The 27,002-nt window shown below is 30.5% G+C and overlaps 2 protein-coding genes across 2 annotated transcripts in view; one reads left to right on the top strand and one right to left on the bottom strand.

Annotated features, from left to right (window-relative positions):
- The window catches only part of LOC111618894 (zinc finger FYVE domain-containing protein 26-like), a 46,139-nt gene extending 39,275 nt beyond the window's left edge, over positions 1-6,864 (top strand). Inside the window, 5 exon segments of the mRNA XM_023360520.1 lie at positions 5,803-5,971; positions 6,037-6,096; positions 6,161-6,343; positions 6,419-6,475; positions 6,550-6,864. Of these exon segments, the coding sequence (XP_023216288.1) occupies positions 5,803-5,971; positions 6,037-6,096; positions 6,161-6,343; positions 6,419-6,475; positions 6,550-6,729 (649 nt within the window). The 3' untranslated portion in view covers positions 6,730-6,864.
- Positions 6,757-19,910, bottom strand: LOC111618917 (WD repeat-containing protein 92-like). Its single transcript, XM_023360546.1, has 8 exons — positions 19,397-19,910; positions 14,146-14,246; positions 13,916-14,046; positions 13,734-13,835; positions 7,541-7,656; positions 7,339-7,473; positions 7,171-7,268; positions 6,757-7,097 (listed from the first exon to the last, which is right to left on the bottom strand). The coding sequence occupies exons 1-8, from the start codon at positions 19,568-19,570 to the stop codon at positions 6,890-6,892; spliced, it is 1,065 nt and encodes a 354-aa protein (XP_023216314.1). The 5' UTR covers positions 19,571-19,910; the 3' UTR covers positions 6,757-6,889.
- Positions 19,911-27,002: the final 7,092 nt, after the last annotated feature.

Raw genomic sequence — 27,002 nt, 5'->3', positions numbered from 1 at the left:
AAGTTTTTTGGAAAGGACTTTGTCTTCAAAAGAATTAATTAAAATATATGCTATTTTTGCTGTTTGCTTATAAACTCCTTGAAGCAAATTGCACCTTTTTTTCATTTATACACATACAAGAGATATTTGTTGCCAGATCCAATGCTATGAAACTGGCACAAAATTTTTGAATTGTCAAATTATGTAAGAAAATAACAAAATAGAGGAGTTTACAATAAATAAATATTTATATAGGCCTATATACATATTTTAATTATTTATTAATAAAATAATTTCAAATAATAATTATGATATAGAATATAAAATTTTCTATAAGAAAAAAATAAGTTATTCTATATATCATAATTATTATTTGAATTTATTTTATTAATAAATAATTAAAATATGTATATAGGCCTATATAAATATTTATTTATTGTAAACTCCTCTATTTTGTTATTTTCTTACATAATTTGACAATTCAAAAATTTTGCGCCAGTTTCATAGCATTGGATCTGGCAACAAATATCTCTTGTATGTGTATAAATGAAAAAAAGGTGCAATTTGCTTCAAGGAGTTTATAAGCAAACAGCAAAAATAGCATATATTTTAATTCTTTTGAAGACAAAGTCCTTTCCAAAAAAATATAGGAACCACCATTTATTAACTTTGTGTTCCAGACATTACACTTTTGGCGACTGACCTTTCTTTTTAGGCTACTGGCCGCCAAACAGTCTTTTAAAAAAACACAAAAATATCCAATTAAAAATATAAACATTTTAAAAAACAGGAACTGGTGATATTCGGACGTCTTCTCTTTTATCTACAATGGAATGAGCGCTGGTAAAATGTAAAAGCTGGCCCCTGGTGATACTTTAAAATTCTTTTTGTAAATTTTCGTCCGATGGAGATAATTATCATCACCAGGAGCCAGGTTTCCTCATCTACATTTTACCAGCATTCATTCCGTTGTAGAAAAGAGAAGACGTCCGAATATCACCAGTTCCTGTTTTTTAAAAATATTTATATTTTTAATTGGATATTTTTGTGTTTTTTTAAAAGACTGTTTGGCAGCCAGTAGCATATATATTTTAATGTTATAGTACCCTTACTGTATTGGAAAACAATAGAGATCAATGGCAATTAGGCAACTATCACTTTATTCAGTATCTAATAATTATTACTAATCTAAATATTGTATCATTGACATCACCAGCTAATACTTTAATCTTGGACAAGCCATATTAGCCAAATTGGAAAATTGATGGCATTTCTGTTTGTGACTGACTACATGAATTATAGTCTAATTCATTCTTCTGTTACTGGCAATCAATTGCAGTATGTAAGTTTGGTTTCAAGTTGGTGCTTACATTTGGCATGCACTGTTATTTTGTTTTCTAACAATCACTTTCATTTTTCTTTCTGAAACTAGCTTAAAGTAAAACATGAGCAAGACAAAGTGCATGCTTAGGAATGAATGGCTTTGTAGAGCTGACTGAAACGGGGCAGTAAGGTCTCTGCCTCTGATCTTTTCTGCATATTTTGTGTCTCTAGCAGAGGTTTCAACACAATCCTGCAACATTCAGGATACCACAAACAGAAAGAAATTCAATGCCACCTTTGGTCTCAAGCAGTTAAGACTAACAACTGTTTCTCAAGGTATCTCAAAGTCTTAGTACTGAAAGTATTCCTTATTTGTGCAATGGAAAATAAGGTACCAGTTAAACCATCAATAATACAACTTTGTAATGTAAAAGAGGCTGAGTACACTGCAGAACTTATATGGTCTATGAAAACAATAACCAGGAATTATTCATTTTCATCTTGTTATGATATAAAGGAGACAAACAATTTTCCAAAGGAAATTTCATTGTCACATCAAAAAATGAGGTACATGATCTGGCCCCTTATTTCTTTGATCAAATGGTACATGATGCTCAACAATTACACTACAGTATCAGTTATGAGGAGATGTGCAATGTAAAAGACAGAAAAGAACTCTAAATTCTGATTAGATACTGGTCAGAGGAAAGACATGAAATTGTCTTTTTTTCTTGGGTGGTTTATATGGAGACTTTAGCCTAGTTGGCTCTCGTCTTCGACTGGCACCACCTGGTTTTAAGTGAAGCCACCAGTGCAATTGATGTAATGCTCCAACGCTGCCACATGTTGACACGGGGGTATCAGTCTGAAGCCAGAAGATCAGCGTGAGTGAACGAACAACTACGAGATTAAGAGTCAACGCTGTGCCTCGTCATACTGTGGGCAGTTTAGCCAGTAGTGGAATGTTGATGAAATTGTCTGCAGGCATCCCCAAACTTCATTTATTGGCCATGCAGATGTTAAAACAATTAAATAAAAAAATTATGTTAACCATTGAAACTGTATATTTTCTCTTGATAAATTCTTACTCTCAATAGATTGTGATGTACCAAATGTAAATAAGTTGCAGTACTCCATCTCATAAGAGAATTATTGACAGTTTGCAAAATGGCCTAATCAGCATAGGGACCTGCAGCATTCATACAGTCCACAATTCATATCTTATGGGTCTAAAACAGGGGTCAGCTCATCTGGCCCTCCTCCGCCACACTGTACCACAAGTGAGCTAAAATATAATTATCTATATGGAAATATCAGATTGTAGATAAACTTATTTTAATTTTTTTCTACATAGTAAGTGTGGACCAATTTTGGCATTTTTATCTAAGACAGTAATATAATTTTTAGGAAAATCAGTGAAATAAAAAATTTGGTGACTTTTTATGACTTTGGATATCAGAGCACTTTTGTGTAAGTACCAGCAATGGAGTTTCTAAGAAAAGCACTTATGAGCTTGCTGCAGCATTTATGTTTGTGTATTGGTAAATAAATATGTTGATTGTCTTTATTTTTGTATTCAGTGTGCTGTATTGAACAAAATAATTATGTGGCCCTCGCTCGTCATTCTCTCAGTTACGTGGCCCACTGTGAAAGAAGTTTGGTGACTCCTGGTCTAAAAGAATTGGTAGGAGATGGACTCATTACAGCAGTATACAATTTTCTTGATTGCTTGCCCTCTAGATTGGATGAATACAGATATCCATCCCATCTATTTTTGCTTGGTAAATTAAACCAAGCAAAAATTTATGAAAAATTCAAGAAGATGGCTTAGTTTTGGTCCTGCAGCAAAAAGGTTGATTGAATTGATTGAAAAATGGAATGGAATCACAAGCTTAATGAATAGTGTTTCATACAAGATAATTTCAAAATCTTTGAAATGTTCTACTATTAAAGTTGAACTCTATTTTGGAATATCTAGTGCTAAATATCTGTTCACAAAATTTACTAGCCAGTTTCAGGGTTGGGATCCCTTAATATATGAACTTTGCACCAGATTAAACAATCCACTATATTCTTTGTCGGGATGAATTTTAACCACCGAATGCATGAAAAGTATAGTGCAGGGTAAACTTTAAGATGAAAAAACTCTGTTTACTGCAAAGCATCTTCTACCATTGAGAGAAATTAACATGCAGCTCAAATTGAAAAAAAGAGTTGGATTCCTTACCTTTCAGAAACCAGATGCAAAACACTACTTGCATGCATGTAAGTATCTTCTTGAAAAGTCTCCAGTGAGTTCAATGATCCTAAGATAATTAAGGTGTTTGCAACAACATGAAAGAATTTCACAGAGAAGTTGTACAGACGTAATCAGAGTTGCAAAATGCTTACCATTTGATATTCCAATGGACATCTTACTTCACAATTGGAAGCTATTTCAGCTGGTGCCTGAATCAGCTGATCAGAAGGAAGCTAATAGAATTGACCATTACTGGAAACTCTTTTAGGTTGCAGAATTCTGCTGGGATTCCAAAAGACTCAATTGTGTTTAACATAGTCAAAGCATTGTTGGCTCTTTCCTGAAGTTGAAATAGGTCTCCATTTCTAGATGGGTTTTGACAGAAGACAGAGCAGCAATGTCAAACGAGTTATGAATTCATTGTTTATGGTAAAAGATGGACTTTGTATTTACAACAATAAAGCCTTTTTGATGCCAATTACAAAAAATTACTTGACTTAGCCCACAATGCACATGTTAGTTGCAAAATAAATTAAAATAAGAAGAAAGACAAAAGAGATACAGTCGACCCCCCTATAAGATCATAGATACGTTCCATTCTTTAGGAATCCAATTTCTTACAAGTCCTTCCAATCACAGCCCGACACGTGTGAAGTTTACGGACTACGGCTGATTGAAAGGTTTTCTTCTATAAAATTAATCGATTCTAGACTAATCCGACTCAACATTTCCAAAATACGTATATATTTTTTTGGAAATAATCTGTATAAACTACGCTAAAAACAAAAAATTGTAGGATTACTTACCGAGTGTGCACCATTCGCCATCGCCATTGCTCAAGCTTATTTTTGTCGCGGAACAGCTCAGCAAACAGCAGCCGATTTCTAATAACTTATTTTTCTGCGAAAACTTCGTTGAACTTTGGAGACATCATTAATATAAATAATTTTAATCGCCGTTGAATAAGAAATGTTTCTTTCACAAGAAATGTATAAAATTACAGTACTGTATTAGACTTACGGTACCTAATTTACATACTGTACAGACGATAGTTCGCGTAAACTGTCCGTAGTGTGGTGCTAGGCGGCGGAAACTATATATATAATTATAATAAAGTTACAATAAATTAAGTTACTATATAATTATATATACAGTACCTAATTTATATATAATTATATGTACAGTACCTAATTTATATATAATACTGTACAGACGATAGTAATCTCTCTGTAGCGTGGCGCTTGACGGCGGAAAATAGTTCGGCTGCCTGATGACGTTTTACGTAATTATAGGAGTTTTTTTTTACCGTTTTTTTACGGATACAGTCACAATTTTTTCGCAGTTTTATAGGAATCGTAATTATAGGAACCCGTTTTATAGGGGGGTCTACTGTACTTGAACAGGCGAAAAAGAATTGATTACACTTGAAGCTGAGTTGAAGCAGAAATTCAAAGAAAAAACAAGGGCTAAAATGTTTCAAGAAGCCAGTAATAGATTACAAAAGGTAATTAAACAAAACAATATTCTAGAAATCCATCTTACTCAGGGTATACTTGAAGGTATGAAAAAAGTTCAAAGAAAAAGAGAAGCAGAGGAACTTCAGGAAAAGTTAAACAAAAGAAAATCATATTTAATAACAAATTTCCTTGGTAAGAAGCCAAAAAAAGTGACATAGGACTGAAAATTTAACCAGGATATGTCAATTCCAATAATTTTCCAACTAATCAAATATTTGTTTTAATCTGAAATATGTAAAAATGGTTACAGTAATAAAGAAAAGGTAACACACAACTTACCTGCATATTCAAGAAAGAAATTCTATTATCTTAAATCAACATTTTGATTTTATATCCAAGCTGAATTAAATATTGTAAAGCATGAAATGTGATGACATGAGTTTATACATGCACATTTATTTTGTAAAAGTGAGTCTCCCACAATACTGTTAACAATATTTGCTTTTTTTTTTTTTTAATTTTGACTTGCTTCTCATAACTGCTTTAAGGCCTGTGATCTGTTTCTGAATGAAAGAAAAGATCTCTCTCTCTTTCTTTTACAAAATGTTATATTAAATTACTTTAATTTGATTGATTTAAATGAATGTATGTATTATTTAATATCTTATAATAAAGTTTAATTTATTGTTAAAATGTTCAGATTATAGTAATAAACTCTAAAAGTCAATGTTTTCTATGTAAACAGATGTAAGAAATCAAAAAACTTAAGATTTTAGCTAAACAATAATACTTTTTTTTGTTCAGATATATCAGAACAATTCAACTACAGATTGACTTAACAAAATATTTCAAGGAATGGGAATCTCAAAATGAATTGTTTCTGCCATCAAGAGTTTCTACTGATGATAAATTATCTAGTTCTGTTCCAAGTGTATTAGGTGACATTAATGAAAAAATTAAAGTTGCAGCAATGGTATATAAGTTTTTAATTTAATTAGTTTTAATCTTTTTTAAAACATTAATAACATTTCTTTACAGCTGATCATTAACAATATGGATATAAGAGTTGGAGTTGATAAGTCTTTAATAATTGTCCAGGTAACAATTATATTCCTTTACAATTAATTAACAAAAATGCCTTTTTCAATTTTTAATGTTTCAGGAATTCAATTTAAATTTGGTAAAAGTTTTAATCCTGGCTGCAATTACTTTAATAAATCTAAAGAATTTGACAAAAATTTTGCAACTAATAGAATATGTTAATAAAAGTGGTATTATAAACATAGCTGAAAGTGATGATTTCATATCTACCTGTGTCGAAACTTTAACGGATTTATCAATTGAGGTACTATGAATTTTATTTAAATTTACATTTTATGAGACTGATCTAATACCTCACACCTCACACTTATGTTTTCAGAATGATGCAATATCTATTGATACATTAATAAAATTAATTTCCAGTGATATCAAAAAGGTATTTGTTTTATGTTATTTTCTTTGTTTCATTAAGGTTTTGTAAAAATTGAAAATTTAATTTTTCTTTTTCAGATTAATGCATATATTAATTGTGGAAAATTAAAATCAGCATATTTATTGGCAGTGAAACATAGCAGGGCAACTGACATACACAGGATAATGACAATTGCCGAACAAACCAACCAACAATATATTTTTAATATATGTAAATATTGGATTAATTCAAAAAAAGAGAAAGCTAGACAATCATGATATACTTTGTTAGTGAGGATTAATAAATATAAAATTTATAAAACTTTTTATTGTACAGTTTATATTATGATATATATTTTTATGTTATTTAAAATGATAAATAACAAATTTTAATTTGTACCTGAAAGTAATATAAATAAAGAAATCTGTTATGAATGTATTAAACTCTTCGGAGTTTTGTTACTATTAACACACGAACTGTCTGATCAAAAGATGTACAAACACACAATCCTTCTTTATCTATATTCCAGTCAAATCCAGCAATTGGTTGATCAGCCATTGAAATATTCTGTAATAATGATAATTCGCCAACTACACCTATGGGTGTATCATTTGCATCTTGTCTCACTCGTTTTGATGGATAATTACTGTAAAAAAGAAGTAAGTTGAAATAAGCATAAGTTTTATTTTATTTCATTTCAGTAAATGAGTGAAACTTACTATTTCCATAAACAAAGTGTTCCGTTTCCTCCAGTTGTCATGAATATATCTCTGTTCTGTGGCAAATGTTTAACCAACCAGATGGTTGATTTATGAGCCTGAAAGAAAAAATTGTTTTCAACTTATTTTAGATGGTGACTAAACTACAAATTAAAAAACATTATTTACTTTCTCCATCAGAGATGTGAATCCTTTTTTAGGATGTTGAGTTCTCATATCATATAAATAAAATTTTGATTCTAATGTAGTTGCTACTAATTTATTCATTTCAATATCTTTTCTATCAAATTCAATACTGCAAACCTGAAAAACCAAACAATTAATATTGTAATTTATTAAATTTGAAAGTAAATGATAAATTTTTTCTTACCCCATTTTTTATGTTTGTTTCCCAACGTACAGTCATTGTCCTTAAATCAAATAATTTAATGTCGCCATTATCGTAGCCTGCACAAACACACCTTTCCTCCATATTATAGGCATTACCTACAGAATAAATATATAAATGTAAAATTATATCAATACTTGTAATATATTATTATTATAGTGGTTATAAATTGATATATTTATTATTACAAAATATTTTTAATGGAAAATTGAAGGAGAAAATTGTCTTAAGTGATTTTTACTACATTTGCACATTTGTTATATACAATTTTAAAACTTTTTCTATAGGGGAAGTCACCTAAGTCGTACAGGTGCTTAAATTGTATCTCAATGATTTCAAAAGTACTTTATCCGCCATACAAATGGCAACAGTGTATAGTTATATAGCTCGGTTGTACTTATGCACATAGGCAATGCGCATCTGTGTTTTAAAGAATTAAGACTGTTTTTGGTAAACAAATTCATTTATAGTCATTTGAGTGTAATTTTCATCCGGTGTGTGGAAGCTCCTAAGGTAAGAAAACACTAATTAAAATGCCTCAATGTCCTTGACTTACTATAATATAAATTTTCATCTACAAGTATGTATTTTCTAATATCAGGACTTATACTGGCTTTACAGATAATGCTATTGTGAGATAAGCTGGGGGTACACTCCGTAGAATTGGTACCACTTAATCGGCACAAAATCACAAGATTCAATCTCTAAGTCTTTTTCTAGGAGGGCTTGTTATAAGTAAATAGGATATAGACTATAGAGTCTCAATGTCAGGATACCAGTTAATCAGATTTGTATTATGCGGATTAACACGCATATTGAATCATGAAGGAGATGATTAAATATTCTGATTCAAACATTATGAGAGACCTTTCTTTAACAAATAAAAGAAATATTTAATAAACAAAAATAACATTATACAGAATAAACCTTCGAATAAAACTATTTATTGCGGAGAGAGAGAGCTCACAATTTCTATCAAATTCATACTACCTCTAATAATTTTCTATATTCTTCTTCTTGTATCTTTGGTTCTGGATGAATGTTCGTATCTTGGTTAATTCTTCAATAACACATTATTAAACATTTTCTTCTCTATGTTTAGCGACTTAATAATTCATTTAGTATAAACTTCGGGATTCTGGTATGGGTGTTGGCCGTATGGAGATGAGGTGGAATACGTCCTCTTCCTCTCAGATTTCGTGGCGTACTCCTAACTAAGGGCATTGGCCTTAAGGAGACAATATGGGATACGTCTGTCCTCTTTGGGATCTTCTGGCATACTCCCCAAATGATACAAAATTCTTTCTGTTTCTGACAAATTTTCACCAATCAGCATTTCATAATTTTCCACGTGAACATGAAAAGGGGATTTTACTGAGGGGTTGACAGTTCCCAGGGTGACTAAAATTTTAGGAGATAAGGGAAAACAAAAAGGATGTTCAATTTCCGTTGAAGGAAGTGACTTTTACCACTTTCCTTCGTTTTAGAAAATATAATTTTCCCATCAAAATCATAGAATAGTTTTGTCTAAAAATTTTACTATTTCGATTAAATTTTTAATTAATTACAGTGGTGGTTCGCATCTCACACTACAGAGTTTCACAGAAAACAATTTTTTATTTTATTTAATACACAGGTATATTAAATGAAATAAAATATTGATATTCGAAAATACGTACTTGTAGACGAAAATTTATATTATAAGAAAACACTAGTTAAATACATTTTGCTTTTTTATTGGGTTGTTCGGAAAGTAAGTTCGTTTTTTTCCATTAAAAAAAAAAACAATATTTTTATAATAAATAAATATTTTATTGAATTATATATTGACCATTTTGGTCAAATACCTGTTGTCATCATTTCTGGTAGTAGCATGATTTCACATTCATAAAAGTTTTGATTGCTGCTTACAAAAAACTGATCCAAGTGATTTTTGACATTGTCATTTCAAGTAAATGTCTTACAGTTAAAAAAAATTTGTATAGACCGGAACAAGTAATAATCTGAGTGTGCTCAATCTGGCAAATATGGTTGGTGTGATAGCATGTCCCATCTAAGTTATAGCAGTTTCTGACGAGTTACCAAACTTGTGTGAAATTTGACATTATCATGGTAAAACACTACACCTGTTTTGTTGATCAATTCTGGCAGCCAATTTTGTTTGATGATATTACTCAATTTGTTTACTCGATGGCAGTACACTTTCGAAGCAATTGTTAAATTGTCTGGTAAAAGCTCCAAAAAAAATTTCCTTAAAATCCCACCAAAGAGAGCATCTCTTTGGTGGGATTTTAAGGAAATTTTTTTTTGGAACCCATATATATCAAGCTTTGAAACAAAACCAGTTTGTTTCAAGTAATCATAAACAGTTCAATTTGACAAATTTAATCTCTTAGTGATTTCACGTGTTGTTATTTGGCAGTTTATTTTGTACCTTTATTTTGTTTTCATTGGCTTCAACTGGCCATCCAGAATGTGGTGCATCTTCAATATTGAAAGTGCCAGAACGAAATTTTGTAAACCAGTTTTGGCACTGTCATTCTGTCAATACATCTTCTCTGTACACGTCTCATAATTTTTTTCTCGCTTGAACAGCATTCTTACCTTTTCAGTAATAAAAGAGCAAAATATGCCAAAAATGCTGCTTTCGATCTTCCATATTTGATGGGACACAAAAAATAAACAATTGCATGAAATCAAACAAAAGTTTTTACAAATAAGCCTTAAAATGCTAGTTGTCAAAATATATAATGATAATACAGTTTAGAATGAAAATGGCGGGAAAAATACGACTAATCCGTCTAGTGATTAAAAAAGAAAAAAAAACAAACTTACTTTCCGAACAACCCAATAGTATAAGTTATAGTAATATACCTATTAGTGATTTGTTTGCCTCTTGCAGTTTTGTGAAAAATTTTTTTCAAAATAGTTTTGGGGCTTTATGAACTGACCTACATGCTATGTCTTATGTCATACCCCCTTATGCTTCCTAAGTCATACCACTGGTAGACTTAAGACCCGGCTGCAAGGAGTTTCAAGGTATGCTTTACCCAAAATCTGTTCGTATGGATATCACCATAAATGGCTTTAAATCTTCAGGATTGTGGCATGTAATAGACATATCTTTTTGGATGGAGACTTCTCTGTTTCAATGATAAATAATGAAGACTCATCCAAACCAACTCCAGAAGAGAATATTGAAACTGAAGAAATTGAAAGCGCATCAGCCGACACACTTCCATTGACATCTAGGACAACACCTACACAAGTAGTGACATGACTAAGACAAAACCTTTCTCACTTTGTTTCTAGCCGTACATCACTGGTAAGACGAAACCTATGTAAACAGTGACACCGTTTGAATATCTACCAACCGACGTTCTAGCAGACCACAGTGTACCTGAAGAAGGACTATTAAGAAGGCCGAAAACGTTTGTAATCAGTGTTTAAATGGCTAGAAACAAAGTGAGAAAGATTTTGTCTTAGTCATTTTAAATAGTTCTAGCTCCAAATGCATAGAAGTACAAGTAGTGACAAATACAGAAATTGAAACACTTGCTGTCAATATTATTGTCTCAGATTCAGTCTCCAACTTATCATGTCAGACTTTGAGAGAAATAAAGGCAAATTTGAATATGCTGGCTCCAGTTCCACGTTTAAATAAAAAAACGTGCAAAAGCACAACCTCATCGAAGGAATTAACTTCTTCTCCATATAAGATTTACCTCAAAAATAATGAAGATATGAAGCAAAATTCTGTTAAACGTAAATTACAAAAAGAAGAATGTAAAACAAAAAAGATGAAGAATAGTAAAAACAATGATTGGTTTTGTAAAATATGCAACGATATCCACAAAGAAAACACGATTCAATGTTTAAAATGCAAGTCTTGGATTCATGATGTATGCGGCAGAGTTACAAAACAAACAAAAATATATTTGTATTGACTGTAAATGAAGATATAGATGTGTATATAACGAGTATATTTTATTAACACAACTATACAAAGTTGTGTTAATAAAATATACTTGTTTAAACCATATATTGATATTTATTTAATTTTAGTTTGAGGTAGACTTAAGGTACTGGTTTCTTTAGTCATACAATTTCATTTTTTTTTTTAATTTTATGAATTTAAAGAAAATGTGCACAGACTATTTAATTTTTTTGCAATAAATAAAAGCAGGGTTTACTAAGTTTTCCAATGATACTCATAAGTGTGTGTTTATTAATATATTCTCTGATTTCTGAGAATGTATTTTTAAGGGGTATGACTTAGGCAATCTCACCCTAATAGAAAATTTGACTGTAAATCTATAAATTACATTTACTTTAATGAATACAGATACTCCTCGACTCACAATATTTTGTACATACAATGAGTGATGCAAATGAAGCAGAAGTGCAGGAAAACCATTAAAATTTGAATTGAAGTTGCTCTACTGATGAATGATCTTTCTTGAGGCATTTTTTATATACAGTAGAACCTCCATTATCCGGATTGTTCAAAATAAACAAAAATTTTACGAATTTGCTGATTTGCACTTGGCGAATTACGATACTGTTTATGTACGTGATGGAATGCATAACTTTTTTTGTTTCAACAACGTCTCACCCGGCACAGTGGCTGTAAACTCTTAAATATATTTTGCATTGTAATAAAAATATAACTTGACATACGTATTTATAAATAATTTATTTTCAAATTACATCATTTCTATGACCAAGGGCAGCATAAGGCATGGGCAACGTGGGCCACCGCCTGTGCCTCGCGGTCCGAAGAGCCTCGCATTTTGAAGGTTTATGCATTACTTAAAAACCGCGAACGTGACGAAAAAATTTTACTTGTCATAAAATGATAAATAGTTTGTCAAATTTTTATTCATAAAAATGCAGTTTTAACTGCTTTTTATTTTATAAAATCCGTCTTCTTGCGCTACCAGAGGGCCTTTTAAACAATAGGTAGTCTGTTAGCGCTGGTCAGTAGTAGTCCAAATTCAATACGAACGCTTGTTTCTTGAAAATTTGATCACGGTTAAAATACAGTATTTACTTTTAATATTACCGATATGTCATCGAAAAGAAAACATGTTGTATTATCATTAAAAGACAAATTAAAGTTTTGATGATATGAAACCGTGCTGTACAACAGCCTAGTCAAATGGGGGAAGTCAACTAAATAAAGATGAGAAAACCCGCCAAGTGTCTTAATTTATAACACTTTATTGTGTTAGAAGCATAAACAAATTAAAGTATTTGTTTCGATTATCCAAATTTTTCCCTTATCCGGACTACCTTCATCCCCAATTAGTCCGGATAATCGAGGTTCTACTGTATATATATCATCTTATATCTTCTTGTGTTTTACAGTATATCCATTATGTCTGCAATCCATCATACTGGTGAGAAGAGGAGGAAGGTTATTTCAATGAGAAACTTAACCCCATTGTAAGTCAAGGAGAGACTGAACATTTTAATTTTTGTAAAATTAATAGCGTATACAATCTGATATATTATTATATAGACTTTTCCTTTGATAATATGGCTCTATTTTGTTCACATTTAACATTAAAAATATTTGTAAGAAAATAAATTGATTACATTAAAACTTAAAACTATACTCAAATCTAATATGCTTGATGAATATTTAAAATAAAGAATAAGATAATGAATAAACAAGCTATTATTTATTGTGACATCGTCACAATGCCAGGCTGCAATTTTTAATCATATTTTTAATTTATTTAATTTAAATATATGCTCTCCATCTCAAATTAGTACTGTAGTGTCTTTCCCTATATATCATACTTATTCTTTAACAATAGAGTCATGCTACTGATCTTCTATTAACTGCTTTCAGGGGGGAAGATTTGAATTGAAATAACATAACGTTTTCTCTGCTTTCTTTACATTGGACTTAACTTCCAGTTTACATCGGAAGTTTGTACATAGTTAATTGGGGTCTCCTGCCCCTAACGTTTCCTTATCATCTCGTCTTTCATCTATCTAACTCCATTCTCAAGATTAAAGAAAGACTGACAGATGAATGACAGTGGAAATTTGTCTACAATTTTTTCAATTGCAGCCCAATTACAGCTGTTCAAACTAGTTAAAAGCTTATTCCATCCAAGACTATGTATTCTTTTTTTAAGTTAATAAAACTTGCACAACTCACCAAAAGCAACAGACCAACAATCTCTTCTGTTTTCTCCTTCCTTTGGTTCCATGGTAGCAACTGGCATATCTTTTTGTCTGGGATCCCAAACTTTAACTGATCCTGTTATGTAAGTTTTAAAGTATATATTTCTATTTATTTGAAAATATTTCAATTATTTGCAACTTTATTATTCAAATTACCATCTCTGCTTCCAGTTACAATTTCTGGGGCACCGACACCAAAATGAAGTCCTCCAACACCATCAATGGCATTAATAATTTGATTGTGTGCTTTTACAGAATATATAGGAACTTCTAAATTTTCTAAATTCCTAATTTCAATGAATGCATAATCTATTTATAGTGAAAGTATATACTATAAAAATAATAAAAATATATATAAAAAAAAGACTCAAAAATAATTTAAATACCATATATGAAGCCTTCCTTCAAAATCTCCAGTTGCTATATGTCTTTGATGAAGACTAGAGGCACCAAATGTTCCACATTTAAATGGTTTTGATTTTTCTGTCTGAAATCATTTAAAAATATTTATGATAAACAAAATCACAATATATCACAATTTTCAAATTTAAACAAAATATAAATTAAACTTTGAAGCATAATTTATTAATAATTTTATAAATGAATGTAAAAAGTAAATTTTTATTTTGAAAATTCCAAAAATAAATACATATCAAACAATGTGTATTATTATATTTCTCAATACACAATTTTTGACATTACATAGTTCTTATTTTCCTGAAGCTGTTTGAAGTGTACCATTCAATGTACAAAAGTGATGTGCTGCCAAATCATTTTGAAAACTATGAATTTTTTGTATTTAACACAAACCACAAGACTGGCATTAAACCAGGGCTGTGGAGTCGCGTAAAAATCTACCGACTCCGACTTTTCCTTACCAATCCGACTCCGACTCCACAGCCCTGCCAGAGCTGTAGAGTCGCGTAAAAATCTACCGACTCCGACTTTTCCTTACCAATCCGACTCCGGCTAAAACACCAAAACTCCACGACTCCGACTCTGAGTCCACAGTCCTGCCAGGGCTGTGGAGTCGCGTAAAAATCTACCGACTCCAACTCCGACCCTCCTTACCATCCGACTCCGACTCCGGCTAAAACACCAAAACTCCGACTCCACAGCCTTGCATTAAACACAAAACAATGTTTCTAAGAAATTGTGAAAAGATAGTAACTGAAGTTGACAAGAGTGTCTCTAATAGACAGCAAGAGAAGCAAACATTATTATTTTTCATAAAAACATTTTTTGAGAATGAATTAATGAAATGTAGAATTCTGGGCTTGACCTTTATAATCAAGACTGGAATTATAAATCAAACACTTTGTAAAGATCTGTATGATATATATTAAAAAGTTTTCTTGTCTGTATTAAAGCTTTTGTAATTACTTAATAGTAATTACAAAAACATAGTTAATTAGGACTAACAAACCTATTCGTTAGTCCTAAGTAATTATATTTTTATAATCTGTATGGTAGTTTATTATATTCAAGGAGTGTAAAAGTATTTATATGTGATAAGCCAAGATGACCCAATGGCTGAGGCAATTAAAGCATTAACCTACTATTCTGGAGAACCAGAAATCAAATCTAGACAAGCAACTTCTCTAGAATTTTTCATAGGGTGATCTGTAATGATTATGTTTGGCCCTGTCCCTCACCATCAAGCTACTCTCATCACTGTGGGCCTGGGCAAACCCACAAGGGCCTTTTTCTATGTCCACCATGGGCATAGAAAAAAGTCTTGATGCTTACAAGGTGGAAAGTAAAAAAAAGAAAAAAGCATGCTGAATTTTCTTTTCTAAATTTCAATCCTAACTTAAGAGTTCAACATGAATTCATGTTTCATAAAATTATTTTCCACTTATTTCCTAAAATGATATAAATGCAACATCATTTTAAAACAATTTTTATAATACAGGCCTACCAGTTGCATTTTCTAGATATTTTTTTGCTTATTGAAATATTATAACTATTTTGGAATACATAAAAATACTTTTTAATGTTTATTTCAACAAATAAAATAGAATGGCTAAAATTTCAAATAGATGATACTAAAGATCAACAACCAACCAGATGGCAGAAGCATCAGCTTACTGCTCTGGAGGACTTTGGATTGATTCTAAGCAGTTAAAAACCCCAGAAATTTTTTGGGGATATATGTCAGTCCCTATCTCTCAACATCCAGCTTCTCCAGTGTGGGTCTGGCCAAACCTACAAATGAGCCTGGAAAAAATATGGCTCTCTTGATGTTCACAGAGTGAAAAGAGTTAAAAATAAAGGTCAACTTAGAAACAAATTGTACCATGTTCAGACAAAATTACCATCAAGATAAATAAAATTTACAAAATCTGGAAATGCAGTTTTATTATTTGATCTTACAGATACAATTTTTTATCTTTATTAGCTGGTGAAGATTAAAAATGAATAGTAAATAAAAACAGATAGGGAAGAAAACAATATTAGCATTATACTTTCCTTCCAAGAAAAGCAATATAATATCAGATATGATAATTTAAATCATATTGTGTAGAAAGGTATAAAAGATGGAGATGTCAATTCTGTAAATTGCAAACCATTTGTTTGCAACATGCTTATGAAAAATGCATTATATATCTTGATTTAGAATATAAAGATTTTCATAAAATATAAATGCATAATTGCAACTTTATCAAATTGTTTGAAATTCTCAAATTATCTGTACATTTATTAAAACTCTGAGAAAGTTGTTAGTGTGTACACATTAGATAGCTAGTAGAACATTTTAGATTAGACTAGATCTGATCCAACCTAAAAAAAAAACAAATTCTGATATAGCACCTTAATTGTGATGGAGAAGCAAAGTCATACTACTATTAAAGAGAAATCTTATTTTTATCGAGATAGATTTCTACTAGGATGCCCATTTAATTCTCTTAAAAGGAACATAATTACAGACTATCCTGAAAAATCTTATGAAACTGACTACACTTAGCTACATTCACTCAGTTAAAAAGCATTGATAATTTTTTCAAATATATCAATTTAACAATAAATGTAATTTAAAAATCATTCATTCAAGCAATAAGGAATATATACAAGGTGGAATTTTGGCTTAACACATACCTTAGTATGTATCTCACTGCTTTTTAGCATTATGTCTAAGTCAAGGGAGTATGCTTGGCTCAGGAAGGCACATTTCTCAATGATGAAAATGCTGACTTGGTTTGTGAGTTTTGCACAGAGAGAAATGTGTCTCGCCAAGCAGAACACACTTTGACCTGGACATCAGGCAAGAGTGAAATTATTGGCAAGCGTCAAATCCGACAGAGGGCACTCAAGATGGCTGCTGAAACAGGTAAGGAACCGGCCACGTGTTTGTTCAGTGCCTGAGTCGATTTAGTTTCCATCAGTGATGACTACTGCAATGACCAAATGGAGAACAAATCATTGAATTTATGTCAAATTCTAGACTATATTAGCGACAGGAGACATTGTCTTGTAGAAGGTGAAGCTGTTTTGGATGCTGGACACATCGTATTTTGTGGATTAAACTCTAACGACAACACTGAAGTTTATGTTGTTGCTTTAGTGTTGCAATCTCAGATATTGTCATTTTAATACATGTCAATTACAGGGAGAATGCGTGTGCAAAGCAAGGCTGTCTGGGTTTTGTAAACATGTGATAGCCAGTTTATTACACGTTAACAAGTGAGAAGTGTTTAAATATTTTAAGCAGTATACACCATGTTCCAATATAAAAGCATTGGCACTAATTTTAACTATTATGATAAATAAAACTATGTTTTTATAATATTTGGTGACAGGAGACATTATAAATTTTATGTCTCCTGTCGCTAATATAGTCTAGAATTTGACATAAATTCAATGATTTGTTCTCCATTTGATCATCGCAGTAGTCATCACCGATGGAAACTAAATCGACTCAGGCACTGAACAAACACATGGCCAGTTCCTTACCTGTTTCAGCAGCCATCTTGAGTGCCCTCTGTCAGATTTGGCACTTGCCAATTCTCACTCTCATTTATTTTTTGAAATTTCATGAGCAATTAATATAAGAATGGATAAATGTTTATCATCTCATTATAAATTTTTGTACTAATACTACATGGGTTAAATCTTAATGTGTTTATTGACAATCTTAAATCAGGAGCAGTCTATTAATTATATGTAGTTTTTGAGCAACTTTTGACTCCTTTCCTCCATTCTATACAATGTACTTTTGGCAAATCCCATGTATAGTACAATAATTTTTGGCCCTCTGACATTGAAAAACTGACATTTTTAAGTTCTGAAAATGTATTCTAACTGTTAGTTTATTCACATCTGGTAAGTAGGCTTTTAAGTACAAGTTCATATACCATTAATATTGCTAAAAAAGTCAACATAGAATCCCTTGACCTCTTCCTTCCCCTATTGTGTACAATGATGTACTTTTTGTGACCCTTCCTTAAACTGTATATGTGATAAATAGACAGCACCTTATAGAAAATTCCAACTGCTATAATTTAAAATATTTTTACTCCTATGGGTAGTTTACAACTCAGACAGTGCTCCAACCATCTCATTGAGCTACAATTTGAAAAAATAGACCTATAAATTCCCACTGTCGTCCATACGTCTGTCTTTCCTTAATCTCAAGAATGGAGTTAGTTAGACGAAATCCAAAATAGTTAGAATGTTTCTAGTATATTTTATTTAATTTTTGTTTTTGCCTATATATTTAGTATAACTTCGGTAGAAGTTACATTTACATAATTACATATATCAAATACATAAACAAATTACCTAAATGCATTCACTACCCAAAATAAATATATTGTAAATTCTATGATCAAAATTACAAAAAATGGAGGAAACATAAAAATTACATCAAGTTTACTGTAAATATTTTAACTTTTAAACACTTTCCAGTATCTATACAGTAATACCCCAAACTTACACGATAGGTGGGACTGAGCGATAACCACATAAGTCGAATTTGCGTAAGTCGGGGTATAATTTCTCAATGTGTGTAAAATCCAAGTCAGATGTATGTAAGCTAATAAATGTTCTCGTTAATCTTATCTCGTCTTTTGATTAGTTCATTGTTACAAGAAATCACCACATAGAGTCTCTCGAGTCTCCGTAGATATAACAAACACAGAAATAAATAACACAAAATAAATTGTAGATATGTGTCGATTCTGCGCGACATGTCCGAACATGTAAGTTGGGCAATAGTGTGGAGGGAATGAGTAATCAAGAGTTGTGTGGTGCAAAAACAAAAGACAAATCGACAAGATTTGAAAATCACGTAACTCCAGGTTCGCGTAAGTTGAGGTATCACTGTATTTGTATATATTTAAAGATTAAGCAGAAGTTACCTTCTGTATATACAAGTGCATAAACAAAGTATCTGAAGATAACTTCTAACAAAGATCATCATAAGACTAGTTCTGAATAAGGTGTTGGACCCCCAAAAGTTTAGACTTCTAAATTTGATCCCCCAAAGTTTAGACTCCCCCAATTTTTACCCCCATTCAAATTTTGGACACTCAGACGATTCCTTTGACTTTTTTTTTATTCCTAGGGACACCGTCTACAGCTCTGATAAGGTCCCCAACCGCCTGATTTAGACCTACATTTGCACCAGATCATTACCTTTGTCACTAAATTTAATTCAGTTCCGGATAATTCGTACACTTCTAAAGCGCCAGTTCCACGGCAATGACTTCCTAAAACAACAAATTTAGCGCTACAAGGAATCCATTTTGTATCAAAAAGTGTAATATCTAACGACTTTTGAATGTGAACGATAACTTGAGGCTTATCCATAGACTTTTCACACACGACAACGCAATTCCTAAGCCTAACGTATACACAACAGCGTCGTCGCCATAGCAACACAAGAATAACTACCGAGTAAGCATTAGTTCGAATATATACCGCTAGGACGAACAGCGCCGATAGCGGCAACAGAATTTGTGTCGGAGCTTCGTTAACAGTTGGCGTTGAGAAAATGTTTAAATTATGTCTATGGCTATATTTTAAACAACACTCACTACATTCTATTTTATTTAACGTATAACGAGTTCAACAACGTTGCCAGTACGATAAACAAATGACAAGGCTTATAACTACGACCCGAAACCAATCCAAATCCAGTTGCCGCGATTGGCGCTGCTCACCATAGCGGCATAATTTAGAACTAATGCTTACTCGGGAGTCATAGCAACGGCGTAACTGCCATATTTAATTATTTACCAGAAAATATTATATAATTAATAAAACATTTTTAAAATGTTTAAATATAAAATAGTTTGCTTAATTAAAATTAACCATTATGTAGTACAAAGATTTAAAAAAAATAGTAAATTACAAATAAACTTTTTAAGATAAATAATAAAATTTTAGTTTATACTTTTATAAATTATAAATTAAAATAAATGTTTTAAAGCGATTTACTTGATTTAAAATGGTCATTAAATTTTTTTTCCTTATTTGAAGAGGTGATATTTCGACGCTAGAGGGGTTCCAGTAGTGAAAATAAACTTTAAAGCGCATGTAAAATGTACACGTGATAATCAAAAGTTGGAAATGTGTCAAAAAGGAAAATTTTCTTGAGTAGTCGATGAATGAAACTTATGTACGTGTATATATAAATTATATATTGTTTAGTAGAATGATTTTACGTATAGAAATATATTATTATTGAGTCATCAGTTTTTATTAGCATTCATATTCGATATTATTATTATATACAGGCCCTTTACAGTCCATGCAACGCTATGGCATTTACCAGAGACGAGTTATGGCATCTCTTACACAAAGATAAATAATTATATATACCATAACATAAAAATGAATAATATATTTTTTTAAATGTAAAATATTAAGTACATGCTGTTGTTAGAATTAATTATTCACATATAGAATTAAATAAGTGTTTTTTTTATACTTAAAAAATTTATATGTGAATGAATAAATGAGTAATCTTTTAGCTATACTTTTATAAATAATTCAAATGTAAATAAAGCTTTTATATGTTATTATGATTACTTCTAGTGGTTTTATTGATTAATTTTTAAAGTTTTTGTGTTTTTTTCTCTTGCTTTTTTATCAAGTCTTAACTTTTATGTTTTACAGTTTTACTTGTTTTCTCCCCTTTGTTCAGTGGTGCATTATAGCTTCTTGAGGCCCAGGTGAATTTGAATTAGGAGGCCTATGTACAGTGTTGACTTCAGATATTTTTCTTCAGGGCATTTTTTGGGAAGTTATTTTCGTATAAAAGATCAGTTGTGGGGCTCCCTGTTGGCAGGGGCCCTGGGCAATTGCCATTTTTGCCACAGGATGATGCACCACTTCCTTTGTTTTAAAATACTTAGTTACTCCAACAGTCACTATTAAATATCATTTTGGTTTTATCAAATTGTACAATAAGGACTGCAAGGGCAAATAGCCTGAAATGCATTTTAATTGTTGTATAAAGTCTATATTATTCAACAAAAAGTGTTCCTGTGTGATAAGCTCTACATAGCAATTTTGTGCTTACTCCCAAAGAACATGAAAGAACAAGAAGTAATCAAATATTAAAAGTATTTTTATAGGGTCATTGTTTAGTAAGTCAATGGATGCTACTATTTGCAGATTGTTTTATTATTTATTCATTTATTGTGTATTACTTGAGATGAATACAATGCAAAATATGTAAACAATTATGTGAATGCAGATTTGATGAATGGTTTAAGGTTAGGTATTGTATTTTGCATGGTTAATGGTAGTACAGATGAGTTTTTTTTAACTTTAAAAATTTGATTAATAAATTTCAGATAAAGTGAAAGTGTAGCAACTGTTTTTAAATGAATAATATCTGATTGATTTGAACTGCAATAAATAGGATTACTTTTATAAGGAAAAAATTTCATTTTGATGATATGAAACCGTGCTTTACAATTTCAGTTTCTAAAATTAAACTTTATTACTTTACTGTAAATAATGTATGTTATTTATAGTAAAATAGCTGAAGTAATAAAGTAAAATAATAACTTTATTCCTTTACTTTAAATAAACAATTCAATGTAATATAAAAAGATATGAACTTTTAAATTAAGTTTTTTCTCTATAGAAAATTTCTGTTTGAATACATTAAAATTGCTTTTTAACAAATTATAGAAAATAGAAGTTAAAATATTATTTGATTAATTTAAATTAATGAAATGATTTAAAACTTTTTTTTTAAATATAATTTTCCTATATAATTTACATAATCTCTCCTATATAATGTTAAAAGTTTGTATTAACATTATGAATTTATGTATTGACCTGACATTTCGTATTATGTATCAAATCAAATGTATATGAATCAAAAAATGAATTTGAATTATATTTTGTGTGCTTTAATGATAAAATTCCCAAAACTATTTAAGACAACGTTGGATGCTTTAACTGAAAGTATTTTTATAACTTTATTTCTTTACTGTTAAAATTTTTGCTTATTGAACCTTTCCGTAACAAGTTTTATTATAATGCATAACACTAAATGTGAATATTGATCTGTTTTTTAAGATTCTGATTATGGAGATTAAGAATCTTCAAAAGTATTAGCATAAATAAGTTTTAAACTTTTAGAATTCAACTTGTTCATAATTACACTTAAAATAATTTGAATAGTTTTGGCAATTAAATTTTATTTTGTTATCAAAATGGATCATTCATGTTTCAAAGTGAGAAGGATCTGATTATTTATTTATAATTTATTACTGTTAATTAAATTTTCAAATATCAAAACAAATAATTGTGATTTAATATCTGTCATTTTGCAACATTTGTGATCAATGCATTATTTGACAAACTTTTAATTGTATTAAATATTAACATAATTCTATTATATATTAAATTAACTAATATAATTAAATTGATTTGTCTCCTAAAAATTGTTTAATATGTTTCAGAGGATTTTATTAAATATTTTCATATTATCTACATATTTAATGTAATTTGATGTAAGCAATGTTGTCATACAAGTTGAAAGATTTATTTTTTTTTATCCTTATAGTTTTATTTCCTTTTGTTTTTTGAAACCGTGTCCTGTTTTATATTTGTGACGTAGTAAACACTAGTATTGTGTTTTATTCCAAAGACACATGGCAAATTTTCCATCAAATTCCTTTACTCAACTAATAAAGGAATTTGATGGAAAATTTGCCATGTGTCTTTGGAATAAAACACAATACTAGTGTTTACTACGCCGTTTTATTTCCTGTTATCAAATTCCTAGTCAGTCATTAATGATAGTTATTTTTCAAGCTTAAAATTTTGCTACTTTGCCAAATTTTTTCAATAAATATTATACTTAAAAAATAATTTATAACTTTCATTAGTTGCATAATGGATATACTGTAATTATTTTTTAAAAAAGCATTTTTTGGCAAAAAGCATTTTTTAAAATTAATTTTAAATTAAATTAAAATTATTCCAGTGTATAATACTGGAATAAGTAATTTAATTTTAAATTAACATAATCGTAACATCAGTAATAAGAAAGTCAAATATTTTAACCTTAAATGTTTTTTGAATTATTGGTCTACAATGAGAAAAAGGTTGAAAAACACTGCTTTGTGAAAATATGATTAAGTTATAACGAATTAAAATAGTCTGTCTTACACTGATTACACAGATAATTTCTAATTTTTATGAGATGTATTGTGACTGTACATAGGGATTTTAAAGAGTGTACTTTTAAATTTTTAAAATTCAATCTGTCAAATGTGTAAAATTCTTCTATGTAATATCAACACTTTAGAAAACTTCATATAAAAGTTATTTCCATGCCTAGATATGTAATATATTTGAATCCATTCATAATTAATATTATTCTTTATTTTTATCCTAGAGTTATCAGAATGTCTACTTGCTTTTTATAATACTACCACTTGCACTACACTTGCTTTTTATTGTTTCTGTCTACTGTTATGTTATTTTCTTTATTCATTTATTCAAATTTTTATTTATTTTTAACATTTAATATAAAATTTATATATTTAACGTATAGATTAAATCCTAATTTTAAATTTAATGATATCAATAACAATTATTATGATTTCTCCAAAAATGTTATTAAAACCAGTGAAGAACTAAAACAGTTCGTTATTTGTCTGTTTTCATTGAAACAATATAATAAAGAATAAACTGGGACTTCTTTCTACTTAATTTCAAATATTTACTATCAGAAATTTTAGTTATCATTTACTAATTACTTTGGAAATACATCAAGAATAACTTTAATGTATATTTTATAATTTAAGCAGTATTATTAATAGGTCTTCTTAAAGGAAGATTGGAATTTTCTGTTTTAGTTAATAGTTTTGCATTTAAAAGAAGTAATAATTTTGGNAATTGTGATGGAGAAGCAAAGTCATACTACTATTAAAGAGAAATCTTATTTTTATCGAGATAGATTTCTACTAGGATGCCCATTTAATTCTCTTAAAAGGAACATAATTACAGACTATCCTGAAAAATCTTATGAAACTGACTACACTTAGCTACATTCACTCAGTTAAAAAGCATTGATAATTTTTTCAAATATATCAATTTAACAATAAATGTAATTTAAAAATCATTCATTCAAGCAATAAGGAATATATACAAGGTGGAATTTTGGCTTAACACATACCTTAGTATGTATCTCACTGCTTTTTAGCATTATGTCTAAGTCAAGGGAGTATGCTTGGCTCAGGAAGGCACATTTCTCAATGATGAAAATGCTGACTTGGTTTGTGAGTTTTGCACAGAGAGAAATGTGTCTCGCCAAGCAGAACACACTTTGACCTGGACATCAGGCAAGAGTGAAATTATTGGCAAGCGTCAAATCCGACAGAGGGCACTCAAGATGGCTGCTGAAACAGGTAAGGAACCGGCCACGTGTTTGTTCAGTGCCTGAGTCGATTTAGTTTCCATCAGTGATGACTACTGCAATGACCAAATGGAGAACAAATCATTGAATTTATGTCAAATTCTAGACTATATTAGCGACAGGAGACATTGTCTTGTAGAAGGTGAAGCTGTTTTGGATGCTGGACACATCGTATTTTGTGGATTAAACTCTAACGACAACACTGAAGTTTATGTTGTTGCTTTAGTGTTGCAATCTCAGATATTGTCATTTTAATACATGTCAATTACAGGGAGAATGCGTGTGCAAAGCAAGGCTGTCTGGGTTTTGTAAACATGTGATAGCCAGTTTATTACACGTTAACAAGTGAGAAGTGTTTAAATATTTTAAGCAGTATACACCATGTTCCAATATAAAAGCATTGGCACTAATTTTAACTATTATGATAAATAAAACTATGTTTTTATAATATTTGGTGACAGGAGACATTATAAATTTTATGTCTCCTGTCGCTAATATAGTCTAGAATTTGACATAAATTCAATGATTTGTTCTCCATTTGATCATCGCAGTAGTCATCACCGATGGAAACTAAATCGACTCAGGCACTGAACAAACACATGGCCAGTTCCTTACCTGTTTCAGCAGCCATCTTGAGTGCCCTCTGTCAGATTTGGCACTTGCCAATTCTCACTCTCATTTATTTTTTGAAATTTCATGAGCAATTAATATAAGAATGGATAAATGTTTATCATCTCATTATAAATTTTTGTACTAATACTACATGGGTTAAATCTTAATGTGTTTATTGACAATCTTAAATCAGGAGCAGTCTATTAATTATATGTAGTTTTTGAGCAACTTTTGACTCCTTTCCTCCATTCTATACAATGTACTTTTGGCAAATCCCATGTATAGTACAATAATTTTTGGCCCTCTGACATTGAAAAACTGACATTTTTAAGTTCTGAAAATGTATTCTAACTGTTAGTTTATTCACATCTGGTAAGTAGGCTTTTAAGTACAAGTTCATATACCATTAATATTGCTAAAAAAGTCAACATAGAATCCCTTGACCTCTTCCTTCCCCTATTGTGTACAATGATGTACTTTTTGTGACCCTTCCTTAAACTGTATATGTGATAAATAGACAGCACCTTATAGAAAATTCCAACTGCTATAATTTAAAATATTTTTACTCCTATGGGTAGTTTACAACTCAGACAGTGCTCCAACCATCTCATTGAGCTGCAATTTGAAAAAATAGACCTATAAATTCCCACTGTCGTCCATACGTCTGTCTTTCCTTAATCTCAAGAATGGAGTTAGTTAGACGAAATCCAAAATAGTTAGAATGTTTCTAGTATATTTTATTTAATTTTTGTTTTTGCCTATATATTTAGTATAACTTCGGTAGAAGTTACATTTACATAATTACATATATCAAATACATAAACAAATTACCTAAATGCATTCACTACCCAAAATAAATATATTGTAAATTCTATGATCAAAATTACAAAAAATGGAGGAAACATAAAAATTACATCAAGTTTACTGTAAATATTTTAACTTTTAAACACTTTCCAGTATCTATACAGTAATACCCCGAACTTACACGATAGGTGGGACTGAGCGATAACCACATAAGTCGAATTTGCGAAGTCGGGGTATAATTTCTCAATGTGTGTAAAATCCAAGTCAGATGTATGTAAGCTAATAAATGTTCTCGTTAATCTTATCTCGTCTTTTGATTCGTTCATTGTTACAAGAAATCACCACATAGAGTCTCTCGAGTCTCCGTAGATATAACAAACACAGAAATAAATAACACAAAATAAATTGTAGATATGTGTCGATTCCGCGCGACATGTCCGAACATGTAAGTTGGGCAATAGTGTGGAGGGAATGAGTAATCAAGAGTTGCGTGGTGCAAAAACAAAAGACGAATCGACGAGATTTGAAAATCACGTAACTCCAGGTTCGCGTAAGTTGAGGTACAGTAGAACCTCGTAAACTCGGCCTAATGTGGACCGAAGGGTGGCCGAGTTTGTGAAAATGCCGGGTTATCGGGAATGGGGTTAAAAAAAATAAGTACGAGTGTTTCCTCAGAAAATACTGTACTGTACTTGTATGTATTGTTTACTTGAGAATATAACAGAGAATAAACTGCCCAAATACCCTTAAACAAAGGAAAACTACGTCCTTTATGAAGGCATAGAGCCTTTACTACATGAAAATGAAAATTAATGAATACACTGTGTACAGTAATTTACCTGATAAGACAGACCTCAGAAAAATACTTTATGAGAGCTTTTATACTTTTATAAAGCTGTCTATAATGAAAATTAATTAACTAAGGATTTTTTTGCC

The sequence above is a fragment of the Centruroides sculpturatus genome, unplaced genomic scaffold (assembly GCF_000671375.1).
Source record: "Centruroides sculpturatus isolate CEXI.00-Female unplaced genomic scaffold, Cexi_2.0 scaffold58, whole genome shotgun sequence".
NCBI classification, from domain to species: Eukaryota; Metazoa; Arthropoda; class Arachnida; order Scorpiones; family Buthidae; genus Centruroides; species Centruroides sculpturatus.
The sequence above is the reverse complement of the archived record's forward strand: the minus strand, read 5'-3'. Positions and strand labels throughout refer to the sequence as shown.

Coding starts and splice junctions, on each gene's coding strand:
- LOC111618917 (XM_023360546.1), bottom strand. CDS start 19,570: ATGGATAAGCCTCAAGTTATCGTTCACATTCAAAAGTCGTTAGATATT. Junction 7,474..7,540: donor AAACAAACATAAAAAATGGG/GTAAGAAAAAAT, acceptor TTGGTTTTTCAG/GTTTGCAGTATTGAATTTGA. Junction 7,098..7,170: donor ACACTTTGTTTATGGAAATA/GTAAGTTTCACT, acceptor TCTTTTTTACAG/TAATTATCCATCAAAACGAG.